The sequence below is a fragment of the Hetaerina americana genome, unplaced genomic scaffold (genome assembly GCF_022747635.1).
Source record: "Hetaerina americana unplaced genomic scaffold, ioHetAmer1.1.p SCAF_2, whole genome shotgun sequence".
In the NCBI taxonomy this organism is placed as follows: Eukaryota; Metazoa; Arthropoda; class Insecta; order Odonata; family Calopterygidae; genus Hetaerina; species Hetaerina americana.
The window spans coordinates 22,099,188-22,116,588 of NW_027286763.1; the positions used below are offsets into that span (position 1 = coordinate 22,099,188).

General features: G+C 35.2%; 1 protein-coding gene across 2 annotated transcripts in view; it reads right to left on the reverse strand.

The window, feature by feature from the left end:
- LOC139687862 (sortilin-related receptor-like) overlaps window positions 1–17,401 on the reverse strand; it is a 56,019-nt gene that overhangs the window by 12,149 nt on the left and 26,469 nt on the right. For both annotated transcript variants that reach the window (XM_071585196.1, XM_071585195.1), the window contains exons 21-28: window positions 13,394–13,589; window positions 10,339–10,554; window positions 6,772–6,929; window positions 4,674–4,959; window positions 3,019–3,233; window positions 981–1,218; window positions 679–777; window positions 437–592 (exon numbers count right to left, since the gene is read on the reverse strand). In XM_071585196.1, the coding sequence (XP_071441297.1) occupies window positions 437–592; window positions 679–777; window positions 981–1,218; window positions 3,019–3,233; window positions 4,674–4,959; window positions 6,772–6,929; window positions 10,339–10,554; window positions 13,394–13,589 (1,564 nt within the window). The remainder of the gene's footprint in view (window positions 1–436; window positions 593–678; window positions 778–980; window positions 1,219–3,018; window positions 3,234–4,673; window positions 4,960–6,771; window positions 6,930–10,338; window positions 10,555–13,393; window positions 13,590–17,401) is intronic.

Below are 17,401 nucleotides of genomic sequence, written 5' to 3' on the forward strand. Positions count from 1 at the left end.
CAAAGTTCAGTTACCCAAAAAATCAGACACCTCTGGTAAATCTGGGTCTCTGTGGGTGCTCAGAGGTGTACCTGGGGATCAAACGTAGGCCCTCTGGTCAGTAGTCCAACGCTCTAACCATTGGACTACCACATCCCACAAAAAAATACACTTAAAAATATTTCATTGATGTAATTTTCTTATTTAAATAATAACTTATTTCTTTCTGAACCAGCCAACAAATATGACTGTGCCTACCCATGATTGTGGCGGCACATATTTCAACAGTTACAATTATATGTATACTACATATTATGAAGGGCCAATATAAAAATTACATAATAATTATCGCAAGGTTGAAACCAATAATCTGAAAATGTAGCCAGAATATTGCATAAATAACATGAACTATAAAAATCAAAAATGTGTCCTTCACCAAGAGAAAAACATATCATACCTTCAAACAAATCCTTTGGCCTCAGAGCATAATACACACCATAAACCCACTTCTCTTTCCGACTATCTTTGGGTGGATCCCAATTCAATTTTACTGTGGTCCCTTGCGATACAGGAACGCCAGCTTTTATATTGGTAATAGAAGGAAGACTATTGCCTGGAAATATACCATTAACAATGAAAAGAGTTATTCAAATTTAAAAGGATGCACTCTATAACAGAAAAATTAGAAAAAATTCTTACCATCTGTTTGTACATTGATTATTCTCGTAGGTCCTGTGAAGTTCTTTTTATATGCATTAACCTCAAAAATATACGAGACTCCAGGGGACAAATTTTTGACTGAAAAAGAATTATCAAATTTTTACTATTCATATTTAAGTAAGTGAAAAAATCCAATAGAGACACAAGCAGTTTGAAATGGTTCTACTCCATTCATATCATTGACAAAATTTGACTTTACTTTGGCAATTATTTTAAATGGTGTAATTACATGTTTGAAGTTTAAAATGACATATTGAGACACAAGGCAATAATTACAATACCTAAGATTTGATTATCAGAAGTCTGGGTCTTGTTTATTTTAGGATAGCCATTCATCACGCGGACATTAATGTTGTATCCCTCTACATTTGCCATCTTCTTCCAGCCAAGGGCCACACTCCTCTCACTCTTTAGGACAATCTTTAGATCTTCAACAACATCAATCATTGCACTCTTATCAAATGCCAGACTCACTACATTGGAGCTGTTGCTTTCCTGTACAATATTAACAGCTGAAACCTGAAAATCCAAAAAACCAGCATGCATATGTCAACTAATTGGGTCCATTTGATCAAAATTCTCTACAGATTGCTCGCAATCTGCATGTAAAATGAAATGTAGATCCAAAGTGAATATCACTCCACTGATGATGAAATATAAAAGGTATTTAACATTGTTTGTCATTGTAACTGAAGATTTCTCCCATCCACCAGGCCATTTATGCTCACTCCTGGAAAATATTATTCACAAGCACAAAGGGCGCAGTACTGGTGCTTTTCTAAAAAATTCAAAGAGAATGAGCTAAAACAATATCTAATAAGAATTAGCGACACAACTTCTGACAGAGATAATATACCTGGCAACATTTTATAAATGTGAGAAAGGCATGATTGAACTTCTTCTGCATTTAATTCACTAGTCTTTATTAGAGCTTATGAACTAAAAACATCAAAAATGGTCCCTATTTGAAAAATTGAAGGAATCAATTTCTAGAAAAATAATATCCAGTCTAACAGCTAATTATGTTGGCCTAATGGCAAGTTCAAGAATAACATTTCCTCATCCCTCTTCACCAAACATATGAGTGGTTGTGGTAAAAAAAGTGACTTCTCCCCTACCATCCTGCATACAGATAAGAAAGGACGTCACCTGGATGCACTGGAGCAGCTGGAAATCCTAAAGCATGCCAAGACCAGAAGAGGTTGGGAAAAATCAATATCTATAGCCCTCTCGGTCCCTATTATTGCATTCCCCTGTGAACAACCCTTAACTCCCCCCTTCCCCCCCACCGGCTACCTGGCCCATTCCCAATCTACCCTCCACCAGGCCATTAATGCCCACTCCTCGTCTTCCACCTAATCACCACGCCGTGAACAGATAGAATCATCTGTCATTACTCCTCCAACCTTCCTCCCTTCCTTTCACCTTTTCCTACCCTCCCCAGTTGAACTTCCCCTCTCCTCCCTTTAGCCATTGGTTTGTTCTCTTCTCCCCTCCCTTTCCCAGCATGATGCATTCAGTGCGGCAACATAACTTATTTTTTTCAAAAGAAAAATCCATTTAAAAAGAAGTTATGTTGCTGCACCCTGTACATATATATTAAACATGCCCTGTACATATACATCAAACATATGTATAATTTAAACATGCACTATGATGTGCATGTTTAAATTGATACATATATTATAATTTTACACAAATACTTCATGAAAAACTTGTTTTTTGACAATCATAATATCCATCGGTAGACTTTCTTTTATTTTCCAGATAAATTTATTAAGTTGCAACCCACTGCATTCTAAAATATTTCTTTAGCATACCTTTAATGTCAACCATGTTATCTATAGAAACAGGGTAAGATGGAGCATTTCTCATTACACTTTGTCTCTCTGGATAATATGCTTGATGGATACGCATGTGAACATTTTTTCTTCAACAAAGAACAAACTATGAATCTGTTGAAAGTACACACGTTTCCCAAGCTATTAAGTTCATGGGGATATCGCTTTTAAGTAATTATTACTAAGAAATAACCGAAATAACTGGGTAAAATTTATTATGCATATTAATTGATCCTTATGTGCATAATGTTGTAAATTGTAACTATTAATGTTGATTTATTCTGTTTTAGAGAGATCAGAACAATCCCCAGAAATAAACATAGCAATGGCAATGAAAGAGTTTGAGAAGTATCTCTCCTCAACAAACTTTTGCAAAAGCTATGAATTAGAGTAAATATTAGGCAAGGATTATAGGCAGGTGATAATTAAAATTTAATGATGGGCCATTTATTATGCATGCATAACAAACTTCTCGTACCCAGAATGAGTAGTTGACTCCACCGATGAATTCCGAGGTGATCACAACCCTTGTCATCGTGTGGTGAATTGTCTTCTTGAGTGGTGGGATGGGAGGAGTCATGCTCACCACGTAGTCAATGATCTCCCCATTCGGCTGCAAGGGTGGCCTCCACGAGACCTCCACCTCTGTTGCACTCTTCTGCATCACAGTCACATTGCGTGGAGGAGAGGGCACTACAGTGGAAATAGAAATCATTCACTCACCACAAATTTTGGATTTATTACAAGGGGCACTCCCTTCCATGAATACTGAAGACACAAGCTACTGCAAAGTTAAACTTGGAACTCAAAATGTAAGAAATTATGCATCAATTTTTATTTCAAATGTTGACAATGTAATATGTTGGCGGAAAAGATCAATTTTTTAGAATTACAACTTGGATGACATCAAGTGTAAATAATTCATATTTAAAACAAAGTAATGCCAATTATCACTCAAATATTTCAAATAACATAATTCCAACATACATTAGGACATGCTGCAAAATTTCCTGGAACACATTCAAACTAGGTCACAAATAAAAATATGATCAAGCACGTCTGGACCAAAGCTATACTCAACTACTTCATATTCTCTTTCTCAGCATAAGCTTGCTGACCTAATGTCTATACCATTTGTTCCTCTATATCTTCTTTCCATCTCTCTTAAATCTTCCCTGGTTCAATTAATAATTTTCCTGACTTATCCACAGTTGCTTGCATGGATTTTCCCTTTTAACTTTCTGATAGATCTTTCACTTTTCCGTAAAACATACCAATATCACCCTTCTTTTAAAAATGTCCATATCCTCGCGTTGCACCTGCCATTACACTTCTTTTGCTCAATTAGTTTCCAGCTGCAGTTTATTATTCAATGCTATGTACTTTCTAATGCCAAATTCCATGTTTACATTCTTCACTTCCTTCTCTTGTTTATCTTTCTAATCATCTCGCCCATTATCCATGGTTTTCTTTTCCTTTTTCTTTTTACTGTTCTTATACTTTAATTGTGGCTTTCCATATCCCTTTTTCAATTATTTCAATTTTTCATCCCTTATCCCCAGTTTCTTTTTCTTACGGCCGATTTTCTGTACAACCTGCTTATATTCCTTTGCTGTTGCTCAGGTTCTACTACATTTATGATTGTATTTCATTATTCAAGACCAGTAGAGTTTATGAATTTTAACAGCTGAATGAATTTATCATCTCTGGTATTCAACATCAAGTTAGAAATGTCAAAATTCCATAATGTTTCTAAATTTTTGTTGCATAATAGACTAGAGAATATTTTATCATGGAATAAACAAAGGACCTCAGGCGATCAATCAGGTAGGAAGCAAACTACATGAAGTGAACTTGTGATTCTCTAAAGCACATTTCATTATTTTCCCTCCGAGTAGATAAAACACACCTTCTTCCTCTCACACACTCATGCACACAAATTCGTCAAAGTACGAGAATAAACAGCCATCACTATGCAACTCAAAGTGAAATCATTTGCGTTGGTCTTCTTGCATGCTGTGTTGATCAGCTTCCACAGTATTTTCCCTTTTGTGTTTACAGGGGTGACAAAAGATGCTCAGGAGTTGCTTTACAATTGCTTTACTTAGATGCCATTAAATGAGCAGAGCTTACCATCTTCCGCAGTGCTGCCTGTCACATAGTTAGCTGGTGGGAAGGCTGTGTTGTGACCCATGATTCGGACATATACTGTCAAGTTGTAAGTGGTGTACGGGCGCAGATTCACAAATTTGAAATCAGGTTCAACAATCCATTTGGTGTGATTTATCCATTTGTTGGAATTGAGGATGGAGTAAGATGGTAAGTATTCAAATTTTGTGTCCTGGGGAGTTGGGATCCACCAGTATAGCAGGAGACTCGTTGAGTTTATGCTCCGCTGATCCACGCCCATCTGGAGAATCTACAAGTAAAATGAAGTGATGAGAAAAACCCCTTTAAATCCCACTGCTGATAGGAATTCAATTAACAGGTACAGTGAATGGAAAAAAATCAAAGAAGAAAGGAAAGGAAGAAGAAACGAAAATCTTTTCAACGATTATTGAAACTCCTGCACCCCACACTACAAGAGAGTCAGCCTCAAGATTGATCAGTATTATTGATTCCAGTTGATATCGTTTGTTTCTTATAAAGACGTCAACTCTCTATGATCTGCTTCATAAAAAGAGGCCCAATAATTCATGAAAAATTCCTAAATACCTAATTTTTACACTTTGGTAGAGGCAGGGTATGACCAAACATTTGATCAAATGGTTTGTTGAGATCTTTAAATAAAGAGGTTTCTAGTTAGAGTCCAAAGATTTTGAAATAAATTTTATGATGCTGAGGTTACCTACACCCTACTGTCCTGGATGGCATTGAGGTAACCAGTGTCCTTCAACTTTGTCATAAAATTAGTAATGATGTCTTGATCATAACAAAAAATGATATTACCTCTCCCATTAATTATACATCGAGTTATTTAATCTCTTTCTTGAAAAAATCTAATACATCATGGTGCACAGAATGCCATATTAATTTTCACTACCTTTAACACTTTTAAAAGAATTTCAAAGAGGATTTAAGGTTGATATAGCATGAACATTTGATTGATTGGGTAGGTATTTCTTGTTCATCATCTTGCTACCTTAAGCCCCCTAAAATTTTGGAAAATAAGAAGAAGCCTCGGAAAATAAACTACTTAAAGCACTCAGCTGATTATCAAGGGATCCTGGTTAGAATCCCAGTCAAGGTGAATGTTTTCATACTTCGAAATTGTTGCATTGAAGACATTTCTCTTTCATTTTCAAGTGAGTGGAGATCAATTGTGTCATTAACCGTCAATTGTGTCAGATGTCATGACAATTTCAGATTGCTCATTTCTTGATAACCATCCAAGTCCTTGCTATAAATACAGAAGCAGCAAGAACACTCAAAGAGGTCTTAAATTATCTCCTGCTGTCAAGGAGACTTGACACTTTTCTCCTAAAAATCTGATAAAATTTATCTTTAAGGCATGAATGATACCCAAATATAGCAACGGCAAAAGGCAGGTACAATTGGCAGGCAATAATACTAACATTATGATCCTAGTTCCATAATGATGCTTGTGTTCCAACAAACTATGATCACAGCAAAATAGAATGCACCACCTAACCACCAGTCAATGAGAGACTACCTTGCGCTGCTATTTTGTGCCAATGCAAGCAGCAATTTGAAAATTAAACCCCTGCTTGTTTACTGTTCTGAAACTCAACAAGTATTCAAGAAGGGTCAAGAAATATCTCATTTTTGGGATTGATCACAAAAGGGTAAAAAATTGGAAAGGTTAAAAGTAGACAGTATGAAGAGGGGTCTCATTTAGCATCATACTTTATGCTGTTGTTTGTAAATGTAAAAAGGAATGTTGTTTTACAAGTATTGTTTGCATGTGCATGCTTGCATTGGTATGTGTACATATCATGTGTGTGTATGTTGTATATTTTGTGTTATAGTTAGTAATTGAAATAGGCAACTAATATATTGTGTTGCTGTATGCTAGTCTCAAGATATTTTATGCATTAATTTTATTACTATTCATGCATAGTTTGTGAAAGGTCTCTGTATGGTTAATCTTGTAAATGTGTGACAAGGGATTAGGTGGTATAAGAGACTACATAGTCTCAATCATTCCCTAAAATAAAGACGACTATCTATCTATATCATAAGCCTCAGAATTCTAATAAAATATACATGCCTGGTAAACTTTTTTGGACTCCTTGCCACAATCCAGCTCATCTGATCCATCAGCACAATCTTGAGACTTATCACAATAACTTGCCAAAGGAATGCAGCGGCTTCCAAAGTCACATTGAAAGAATCCCACACTGCATACAGCAGGTGTTGAAGTGGTAGCTGTGGAAGGAAAGAAAGTTAATATGAGCAGTGAACCCTGTAATGATCCTGCTATAAGACATAATTATAACAAATTCATCACAAGGCACATCTTTACAACATTGTTTACTTTCTGCAAATAGTTTTTGGCCATAATGACAATGCATACTGTCCAATAACATAGTATGCACCACTGCAAACCATTCACTAGCACTGCTGGCAAAGATGTATCACAATGTGGACCTTGAAGGATTCAAGCATATTTCGAATTAAAAAAAATTTTTTCCCATGCTTTTGGAGCAAAGTGAAGGCACATTTGCACTTAGGCAAAATATCCTGCTTTGCAATTCGCAGTTGAGAAGGCTCTCAACTTAGCATCATGACCTCAACTTTGCATAATGAGTGACAAGGAGAAGGTAATTCCAGAATGATAGTGAGCCTGCTTCTTCAGATCGTGCTTAGCACTCATTCTGCTAGCATTGTAGTGTTGCTAGTGACCACATTTTTCCAAACTTGTGTTCAGATATTATTTGTGATTTTTTTGTACAATTTAATAATATTTTGAGAATAGTTTTATAAATCTGTGAAGAAAAAGCCACAAGTAGACAGCTATAAGAAAATAAACAACAGTAGAACGGAAAAGTAAAATAATTAAAAAGTGAGAACAAGGTGTGAGCGTGGCTGACCTAGCATGCACATACAATCAGTATATTTCAGAGATTTGCACTATCCTCAAGTACATGAACAAATTTAAGGAGATGCATCAAAGAATACCTAATAAACAGTTACATATTTTCAACAATGTTAAAAGATTTCTTCTAATAAGGATAAACGAAAAGCAATTTCGAAGTGACACTATTAACACCAATATCAATTCTGAGAAGGCGAAAGTAATTTTTGCCAACCTTGTTAAGAAGATTTCAGCATAACCTAAGGTCACAGAAGTATTTGAGGGAAGTCTTGCATGGTTCAAGAGGTTTAAGAGAATAAGTGCCATCCACAGCATTGTGAGGCATGGTGAAGCAGCAAGGCTTGACTCAAGGCAACAGAGAACTTCATCAGTGACTTCAAGGAGCTCATAGATTCTGAGGGTTACCTGCCACACTTCTTTTTAGTTTAGTACAAATCAAATTCACAATCCAGATTGGTTCATTTCATGATAGAAGAAAATATCAAGATGAATCACGATATAAACAATGCATGTAAAATTTCCTCTGAATAAACCTAATTACATAATTTATGTTTTCAGCATGGAATGCAATATTGAATTTTACATTAATTTATATGGGTAAACTTTTTTGCTAAAGGAGTGTTTCACATTGAGAGTAAGATTTTGGAGAAAAGTAAGCTTAAACAATTGCAATTATAGCATGAATTATTTCTAATACTCCAAATGTTTCTTTTTTTCCTCTTTCTTGGGCAATAATATGAGAAATTACACCATAATCTGGTAAAATTTTGCTTAGTGAGAGTTTTGCATTAGGGGTTAGATTCTGGAACAAAGTAAGCTCGTGATACAAGGTTCTACTGTATATCATTCCCAAAAATACAAAAGTATGACTTCGTAGAAGTTGATGAGGAAGAAAAACTCATGAAAAAGGTAGATCTCATAAGACCTGATACCTCAAGTAGTTGTCTAGCTTATTAGATAAATATTTGATTAATTTCAAAGGGGGCTATTATGAACTGCCTACCCCCAGCACAGTTCACCTGTCTGTGGTATGAAACTGTTTGAAATGAGTCTCGCTACCCAGAGTGATTACAAAAGGCCAAATGACTCTGCCAGTCAGCATTACTCTGCCAGAAACGAGTCTCACCATCCTAAGCAATTATGAACGAGTTTTGGGTGGTGTGATATCACGCTAATGGGATGGAGTTCTAGCCTGACCAGGAACCCTGCCTTTGAAACCCTGAGCATAGGAGTGCATTAAACACTATTATTTTGCATTAAAAATAACCAGAATGGCTGAGAAAAAACAGGTGAATCGAAATTAGCAATATTGGTTCTTCAAAAAAGTATCTTTTAAGAACTATTCTGAACTTCTCTATTTTATCAATGCAATGTAATTATTAATTTTGTGTAGCAATATATATGTATATGCAGCATATATTTTAAAAATGTCAACATTGAGCTCTTTCATTTTATATTGCAAATACTACACTTCCATTAGCATTCGTCATTTGAGTAAAATAGGAGAACTTAAGCATGAAACAAAACATTCATATTTAGAATAAATCCATGAAAGGGCATACTTATGACTGTGTAATGTAACCAACTACTTTTAAGTAATGAAGAATTAGTGAAACATTGTGTTCCTGTATATGATTTGATAGGTAATTATTTGTGAGTCGCTTAATCTCTTCATCTATTATTTTGACATTATTTGCAGCATTATCACTGAATATCCAGAGTTACTTTAATTATTACTCTTTCATGGTCATGCTATTATAAATAGATATAATCACTTTTTCTGTATCAAATGATGAAGTCAAAGCACTTTTGATTTTCAACGATGCCCCATCCCATCTTCACAATGGTGACTTATTGCATTGGGGGTGATATGATTAAGTGCATTGCTTTGCATCCAAATACAACTTTCTTATTTCAACCAATGGATCAAGAAGTATTCCTTGCTTACAAAATATTGCATAAACAAACTTAAAGTAGGCTCGATAGAGATACAGATTATCAAAGGAGATAACTTCAGGCGTCACTTTGTGGAAACTATACATATTGCAAAAGAAACACTTGGTTTTTCCCCTTTTCCCATTTTATGTGGAAAAACCAAGTGTTTCTTTTGCAAACAGATTATCAAAGTTTTAATTATGATGGGTAAATAGAGACAGTTGCAAGAGGAAATCTGAAAAAGGGAGGAAAAGTGAGAGGAGAAAATATTAAATGGTAGAGAGAAGTCAAAACCATGATAAATGGAGAACTTTAGGTCCGTAGGGCAGAGGAAGGAAAGAATGTACAATAAAGAAGAGGGTGTTCTCCTAATACGTAGAGGCTTCTGGATGTTATGGGTAATTCCAATCATATCTTTTATTACTGAAATGCCATGAATTTGAAATGAAAAATATTTTAAACTAATTATTTGGTTACTAAGGCATATTTTATCCTATTTTTAATAGTCCTTGGTGAATTTACCTTCCAGCATGTCAATCTGGACTGCATAAAACATTTTGCTTTGTTTTCTGAAGTCAATTGACATAAAAGGATAATTTTTACTGCACTTGGTTTAAATACTGATTTTTAGATATTCACTTCGAAAATAAAAGAAAAAATAAAGAAATTGACAACATTTAAACAGTAAATGTCCATTTCGTGAACTTTCAGGGAAAATAAACATTTAAAATGATTCAAAAATATTAGATCACAAAAGGTGCACATTTATCAACATTCAAGACATTTTTAAGAATAAGAACTCACTTGCTCTGCCTCTCTCTTCACAGCCCGATTCATCTGAAGAATCAGGACATTGAACGACTCCATCACAGACTTGTGAGACAGGGACACATGACCTGTCCGATCGACAAGTGAACTGACCAGTTTTGCAGCTCAGAGCATCTTTGCAATTTTCTTCATCTTCACCATGGTCACAATCTTTGTAATTGTCGCACACCCAGGAGCTTTCAATGCAGTCACCTAGAATGATGGATTAAATATGAATATATCAAATTTCCAAGGAATATGCTTAATAAATATTATGGGACAGACCTTGCTTTATCATTTATCGATTTGAGAAGTTTATTACAGCAGACTATTGACATTATCTGTGTGCTAATGAATGCATGATGAAGCATGGATAATTAAAAAACATGGAAAATCTAAATATGCCAAAAATATGGCATGATATAGACAGAAATTCTGTGAGATTAATCAAATTGTTTTAGCAATGGAAAGTACACTTTCCCCATTTTTATGAGGGTAGAATTATAGATTTACAGGAGCACAGAACTATCTAATTGAATGAATAGCAGATTATATTTTCCTCGGAAGGCTAAACCAATTACTTGGCCAGGAAAAACCAAACAACTAACGAAGAGTGAATTTTTTCTAAAAAAAAAGGATTGCTTATATGGATTCAAATTCATCATGATACTGGTTAAAATAATGCAGAGTAGACAGTTAATATTTATTTGTTGCATAAAATAACTATGAATTTGCTCATCCTAGAGGAGAATATGGAATTCTAATGAATAAAAAATGCAATGGAAACAATAATGAGAAAATATATATAGCTAAAATGATTTAATGAAGTCATTAAATATAGTACTGACAACTTTCTACTTGGGAAAAATAAAAATTTTTAATACAGCCCTGGTATTGACAACTTTTACTTTTTTTTATAAATGACATCGAAATTTCTAAGTATTTATTTATCTTTACAATTGTAATTCTATTAAAATTTAGAGGCGCTAGGACGAGAGAGTAATACGGATAATTCACAAGATGGATAATTGAGAGTTCACCATATATCTATCCACAATCTATTCCACTCTTATTTTTAAAATAAAAAGATTTTATCTAAATGCATTTTAATATTATTGTAAGAAAAAACTTAAATACATATTTTTCCCATAGTTCCCAAAATTGGCTGAGAGTTGCGAAGCTATCAGTACATTACAGACTGGTATTTATGCTGAGATTTATAAAGCTATGCTCTCCATACATGAAATACACAGGAATTGACTGATCAGATATCACCTCTCTCCCCCCTTCCTCCCCATTCAAGAGAATCTTTCATATTCAGGAGTTTTTGATCACATCACATACACTTGCACACTGTGGACATGGTTGTTCATTCACATGGACATCACTTAATGAAAGTTTCTAATATTATAAAATGCACATAGATAGAACTAAAGAGAGAAATAAAATTGTGCTGAAAAGGGTTTTGCAAAAAGCATTTTTAATGAAACTATTTTTACCAGGCCAAACGATGAGATCGAGGAAGGTATACATGCAGTTCACTAATACATAAAGGAATGATAGCATACCACGATTTGTGGGTAACATAACTGTATTTGCCCATAAAAAAGACTAAATGACAAGGTTATGATTACTATCCCGTAAGGTGAAGTGGATGAAAAAGTATAATCCCAATAAACCAAGAATAAAACTAAAGTAATGGTCTGCAGTCTAAGTAGGGAAGAAAATCTCCAAGTAAAACTAGGAAAAGTAATGCTGGAGCAAGTGGAGGTATTTTGCCATTTAGTCTGCAAAATAACCAGCAAAAGGAAGTAATGCGTGTGAGTACTCTGGCAAGATAGTTAAATCAAATAGAAATAGAGAGGATAATAAGAAGAGAAAAACTAACTTGACACATTCTTGAGGCATGACAGTTACATGAAGATCAAGGGAATTATGGAGGACGTCAACAAAAGAAACTATGACAGAATAAAGAGTTTGACAATTACCCTAATTATTCGAAAAGCTGCTGCTAACCAATTCTTAAGCTTTTACAACTTGTGATGATAATTTTTCTGCGGGATACTAATAGTCTCAGATAGAATACAATGTGGCCCCTTTTTTTTAAGAACCATCAATGGGAAGTGTGACTAATCTGCATTTTGACAATATATATAGACAGCTTCTTCAAGCATTTTCACAGTTCTTTAGGATACAATGCAGCTAATTGATATTTATTTCATGAAATTATATCCCAAGAGCCACTTTCTTTATGCAAACTTGGATTACATTTGAAAACAATTGAATTTTATAAAAGTGGTACTTGTCATGGGATTCCTTTCATTACTTCAAAGAAATAAACAAATAATGGATTACTTGAAGGGAAATGTATGAGCTTAAATTTAATCAAAATATAATTTCAACAACATTTCACACAATAAAAGAAAGGATTGCTTGAGTGGCCATTAAGTCCTAAGGTATACAAAAAACTAATTATAAAATTTTGATGATACAAATGGAAAAAGTAAAGATGATATGTACTGAAACTGAGCCCAAAAATAAATACGGCCAACAGAAATTACTTGATCATAATAATTTCTGGTCTATCATATACTAGCTTCAATTACATTTTATGAAGTAATTGCTACATAATATAATAGATTTAACCAAGGGATCCAATACAGAAACTGCAAAAATATAGCAAGTATTTTTAAACTAAACAATACTTTAATTAAATGGTATTTCCATTCCTTGTTTACGATTTATCTATCACAACAAGTCAGATATGTTGGCTTGCCAGTATGAAATTTGGTTGTGGATTTGCCAATGGCCACCCCCAGAATACACTTTTTATAACAGACAAACAGAAAGTAATTTTGACAATTTGAAAATAGGTATATTAATTTGACTAAATAAAAGAATATGAAAATATGTACTTCTTATATATTCACCAGATATGACAATCATCATATGGTGCACTTCATATTTCAGATAGAAGACCTTGCTTTCCTAAAAAGTGCTAAATAAAGATGATAAAAATTCGGATGTCTCTAGAGCTGTCTTAGAAGCTCACCTGAAAAACAGCGGAACTGATCTTTCCTGCACACCTTCTGGGGTGTTGCTGCAGTGGTTGTGGTTGTTATATTCCTCTCAATGCCACACCCTATCTCATCGCTACTGTCCCCACAGTCATTCACCATGTCACACTTCCACCAATATGGGATGCACTTCTTGCTGCTACACATGAACATCCACTCGGAGCATGTGTTCTGCAGACCACCAAGCAAAAGATGCAAATGAATATTCAGAAGACATTGGATTGGGAGAAAACATTCAAATGTGTAGAGGCAAAGACAGCCATTTGAATAATCAATTTAAATCTGTATTTGTATTTTAAAAATATCTAATGGTTTGGGTTTTCATCCAGGAATGTACTCGGTGGAGTTCTGACCTGTAGAGGGTCCACAATTCCAAAATAATTACTAGCTAGATACTGTTCCTATTATTACTGATAGCCATTTTATAAACACTTAATAGCCAATTCCTATACCTTTCAGATGACACAATCATCACTAAGTAAGTCAGGTGAGTATCTTACAAGATAGGAATAGGGATATCAAACAGAGATTTCATAATTATGATTAAAGGCAGATTTTTTGCAAATCAGCAGGATTTTTACAGAACAAATTGTTATAAATACGCGAGTCATTCAACAACTCTTTAAAAAATTCAATAGGTGGAGCAATATTGTAAAAGGTCAGTGGCCTCAAATGTCTCTCTCAAATGAGTAAAGAAAAGTGTCATTAACAAGTTTAAACCTTAAAACATTAAAACGTTCCCATATTACCATGCAATGGTATACATCATGGTACAGTTGGCGCCTATGTGATGTGGCTGAGATAGTGTAATAAATATAGTTTTGCGATATTTATCTCTCGAAGCAGTTACATGTGGCCCTCAGTTGAATTGATAGTCAACACTATTTAAATTGCCCACCCAATTTAAATGACCTACTGAGCGGAAACCCATGCTGAACGTCAGGGAAAAGGTTCCGCTGGGCTAGAAAACAAACAAGTACGTGGTTCACTGTCCTCTCCATCCACCTTGCATAGCGTCCTAGTCTGGGAGATCGGATGATAGCTTTAATAGATCAGCTCTACCATTTACTGGCTTCAGGAGAGAATGACCCCTCACTCCCGCTAATCACCACGTAAACTATCTTCTGGTAATCGATCGTATTTCGTTGATCGTTTTAATACACTCACCAAGTAGGATTGAGGGAGACTCTTAGGGGAAGCACTATGGGCCAAGTTTGCTCCTGGACTGGTGCCCTGGTCATCACCGATGGATGCTTGTAACTCTCACAAAGAGAAATTTTCACTTTAGGAAGCTGTGATGGCATGTTCAGTGAAATCGATGTGAATGCTATTAGTGGGATGTTTCCCGGCTATGAAGCTTGGGTCGTAATTTGCTGTGCTACACATTTGGGTAATTGGTTCACCAAATATCTGAGATATGTCACATGGAAATGTGACTGGATAAGAGCCTATTTTTAGGGCCAATAGCCTATGCACAAGAACCCGATATTTATTTTGTTTTCTCCCAGACCTTGGGCACTGGAGTTGTTGTTCCCATATTCCGTCCATGATACTTAGTTTAATTTATTATTCAGCAACCTTCTAAGCGGCCAGAATTGTTTTGGTGGGAGGCTTTTTCAATTTTCCTAGCTGAGAGGACTTCAGTATCAGAAAGACTACTATTCTAATCCATTAACTGTAGTTTAGGGGATTTCCCCTATTGAGTGGGACCAAGGGATGTAGAATTTTCATGCTTGTTGGCCACAACCCTGGGTGTGGAGGTTTAAGTAGGGTTTATGATAGAGACCTGACTCTAATTATCCTTGGACATTGCAGTCTTACTTCCGCATTGCTGGCACTGAATGCATTACATGAGAGCAAGGAGGAAAGGAATGAACCAGCAACGGAAAGAAACATTAGAACCAACCAATTACTCCTTCTAAGCAGTTCATTTGTGAATTTTCATTTTGCTCACTTACTGATCTTCAAAAACCTAAGTGTGTCAATAAAAAGTTTCATTCTACACATGTTATCTTTTCCTACATGTTTAAGTTCTGTTACACAACCAATCCTTTATTTCATTTTCAATACAGTACCATCATGCTATTCCTCAGCTGCAAATAGAGTATTTACGACATAACAAATCCATTGGGATCATAAAAATTGATTGTTTATTTAATGAATAAGATTGTATAATCATGATGCTCAAAAAAAGGAACTTAATATTTGACTTTTGAAACTAAGCTAACTGAATATAAAATCAAAATATAAGGGTGAAATTATTTACACTTTCTAAAAATTTATATCAATAGTTTATTTTATAGCAATGGACTTGCACAATTAAAATGACTGAAACTGGTCAAAAGTCTTTTAGGCAAACAAACAATATTTCCTTCAATAATGACACACAAAAACTATAACTGACTTCAGTTAAATGAATGAAATTTAGAAAGAGAATTGAATTTATTGTAATGGACATGAAAAGATACAATTCCATAAAGAAATGCCTGGTACCATTTATTACATCTTGTATTTAATCTAGCATGTTTGTTCATGAAAATTTTTCCTATTGTTAGTAATAGAGGGAAAACTAACATTCTCCATCCAAAACCCACTAAATATATTTCACTATCAAGTTAAAATTTTTCAAATCAAACCTGCCCTATTCATATACTTGTCACAATTTGTCTATTTCAAAACAAAATGTTTCATAATGATATATAAGTAAAAAATTTTGGAAAAGGATAAAATTAATTGTACAGAATGTTTCATATACTACCTTGATCAAAAAGTTCCCGGAATAACCACCGTGTGGCACTCCCATCGTTCCGATTTGAGTTCTGTTTTTTTTGTTAAATTGGTACATCTGTTGTTGATATTCCCTTTAAATCTTAGTGTCATAACTTGACATTTGCAAAAGTTACGTAGCCAAGAGTACATCTATCTCTGTGTGTGTTGGCGATTTTTTACAATTGCAGAAATGGATTTAAATTTGCAACAACGAACTTGTATTAAATTTTGCGTAAAAAACGGATTTAGTGGCGCACGGACGTTGGAAATGTTGGAAAAGTGTTTCGGCAACGATTCTCTAAAAAAAACGGTCGTTTACCAGTGGCACGAGCGGTTCAGAAGTGGTCGTGAGTCAATCGAAGATGATGAACGCAGTGGCAGACCATCGACATCGAAAGTCGGTGAAAAAATTGATAAAGTAAAAGAAATGTTGGTCAATAACCGCAAATTAACCATCAGAGAAATAGCGGAGGACTTGAACATTGCCTATGGATCCGCCCAAGACATTGTGGTTAATGATTTGGGTTTCCGTCGTGTAGCAGCAAAGTTGGTGCCAAAAGACCTCAATTTCATGCAAAAAAGAGACCGTGTTGACGTCGCAAAAGACATGATTTGCGAGGCTGAATCCGATCCCACATTCATCAAAAGGATCATTACTGGAGACGAGACGTGGGTTTATGAGTACGACACGCAATCCAGACATCAGGCAAGTGAATGGCGTTCACCAAATGAGCCGAGACCAAAAAAACCACGTCGTTTTCAGTCAAAAAAGAAGGCAATGCTGACGGTTTTCATGGATTACAACGGTGTAGTGCATCATGAATTTTTGCCAGAAGGCCAGACAGTAAACAAAGAGTATTATTTGGGCGTTATGAGACGTTTGCGTGAAGCAATTCGCCGAAAGAGACCAGAAATGTGGGCAGAAAACTCGTGGATTTTGCACCATGATAACGCACCGTCGCACAGTGCTATCATTATTCGTAATTTTTTGACGAAAAATGCAACAAATACCATCCAACAGCCACCGAATTCACCTGATTTGGCTCCCTGTGACTTCTTTCTGTTCAATCGAGTTAAAAAACCATTACGGGGAACGCGTTTTAGCAGCCGAGAGGAAGTAATGGAAAAATCGCAGGAAGCACTGATGGACATACCGAAAACCGAATATAAAAAATGTCTCGAGGATTGGATCAAGCGCTGGCATAAGTGTGTTG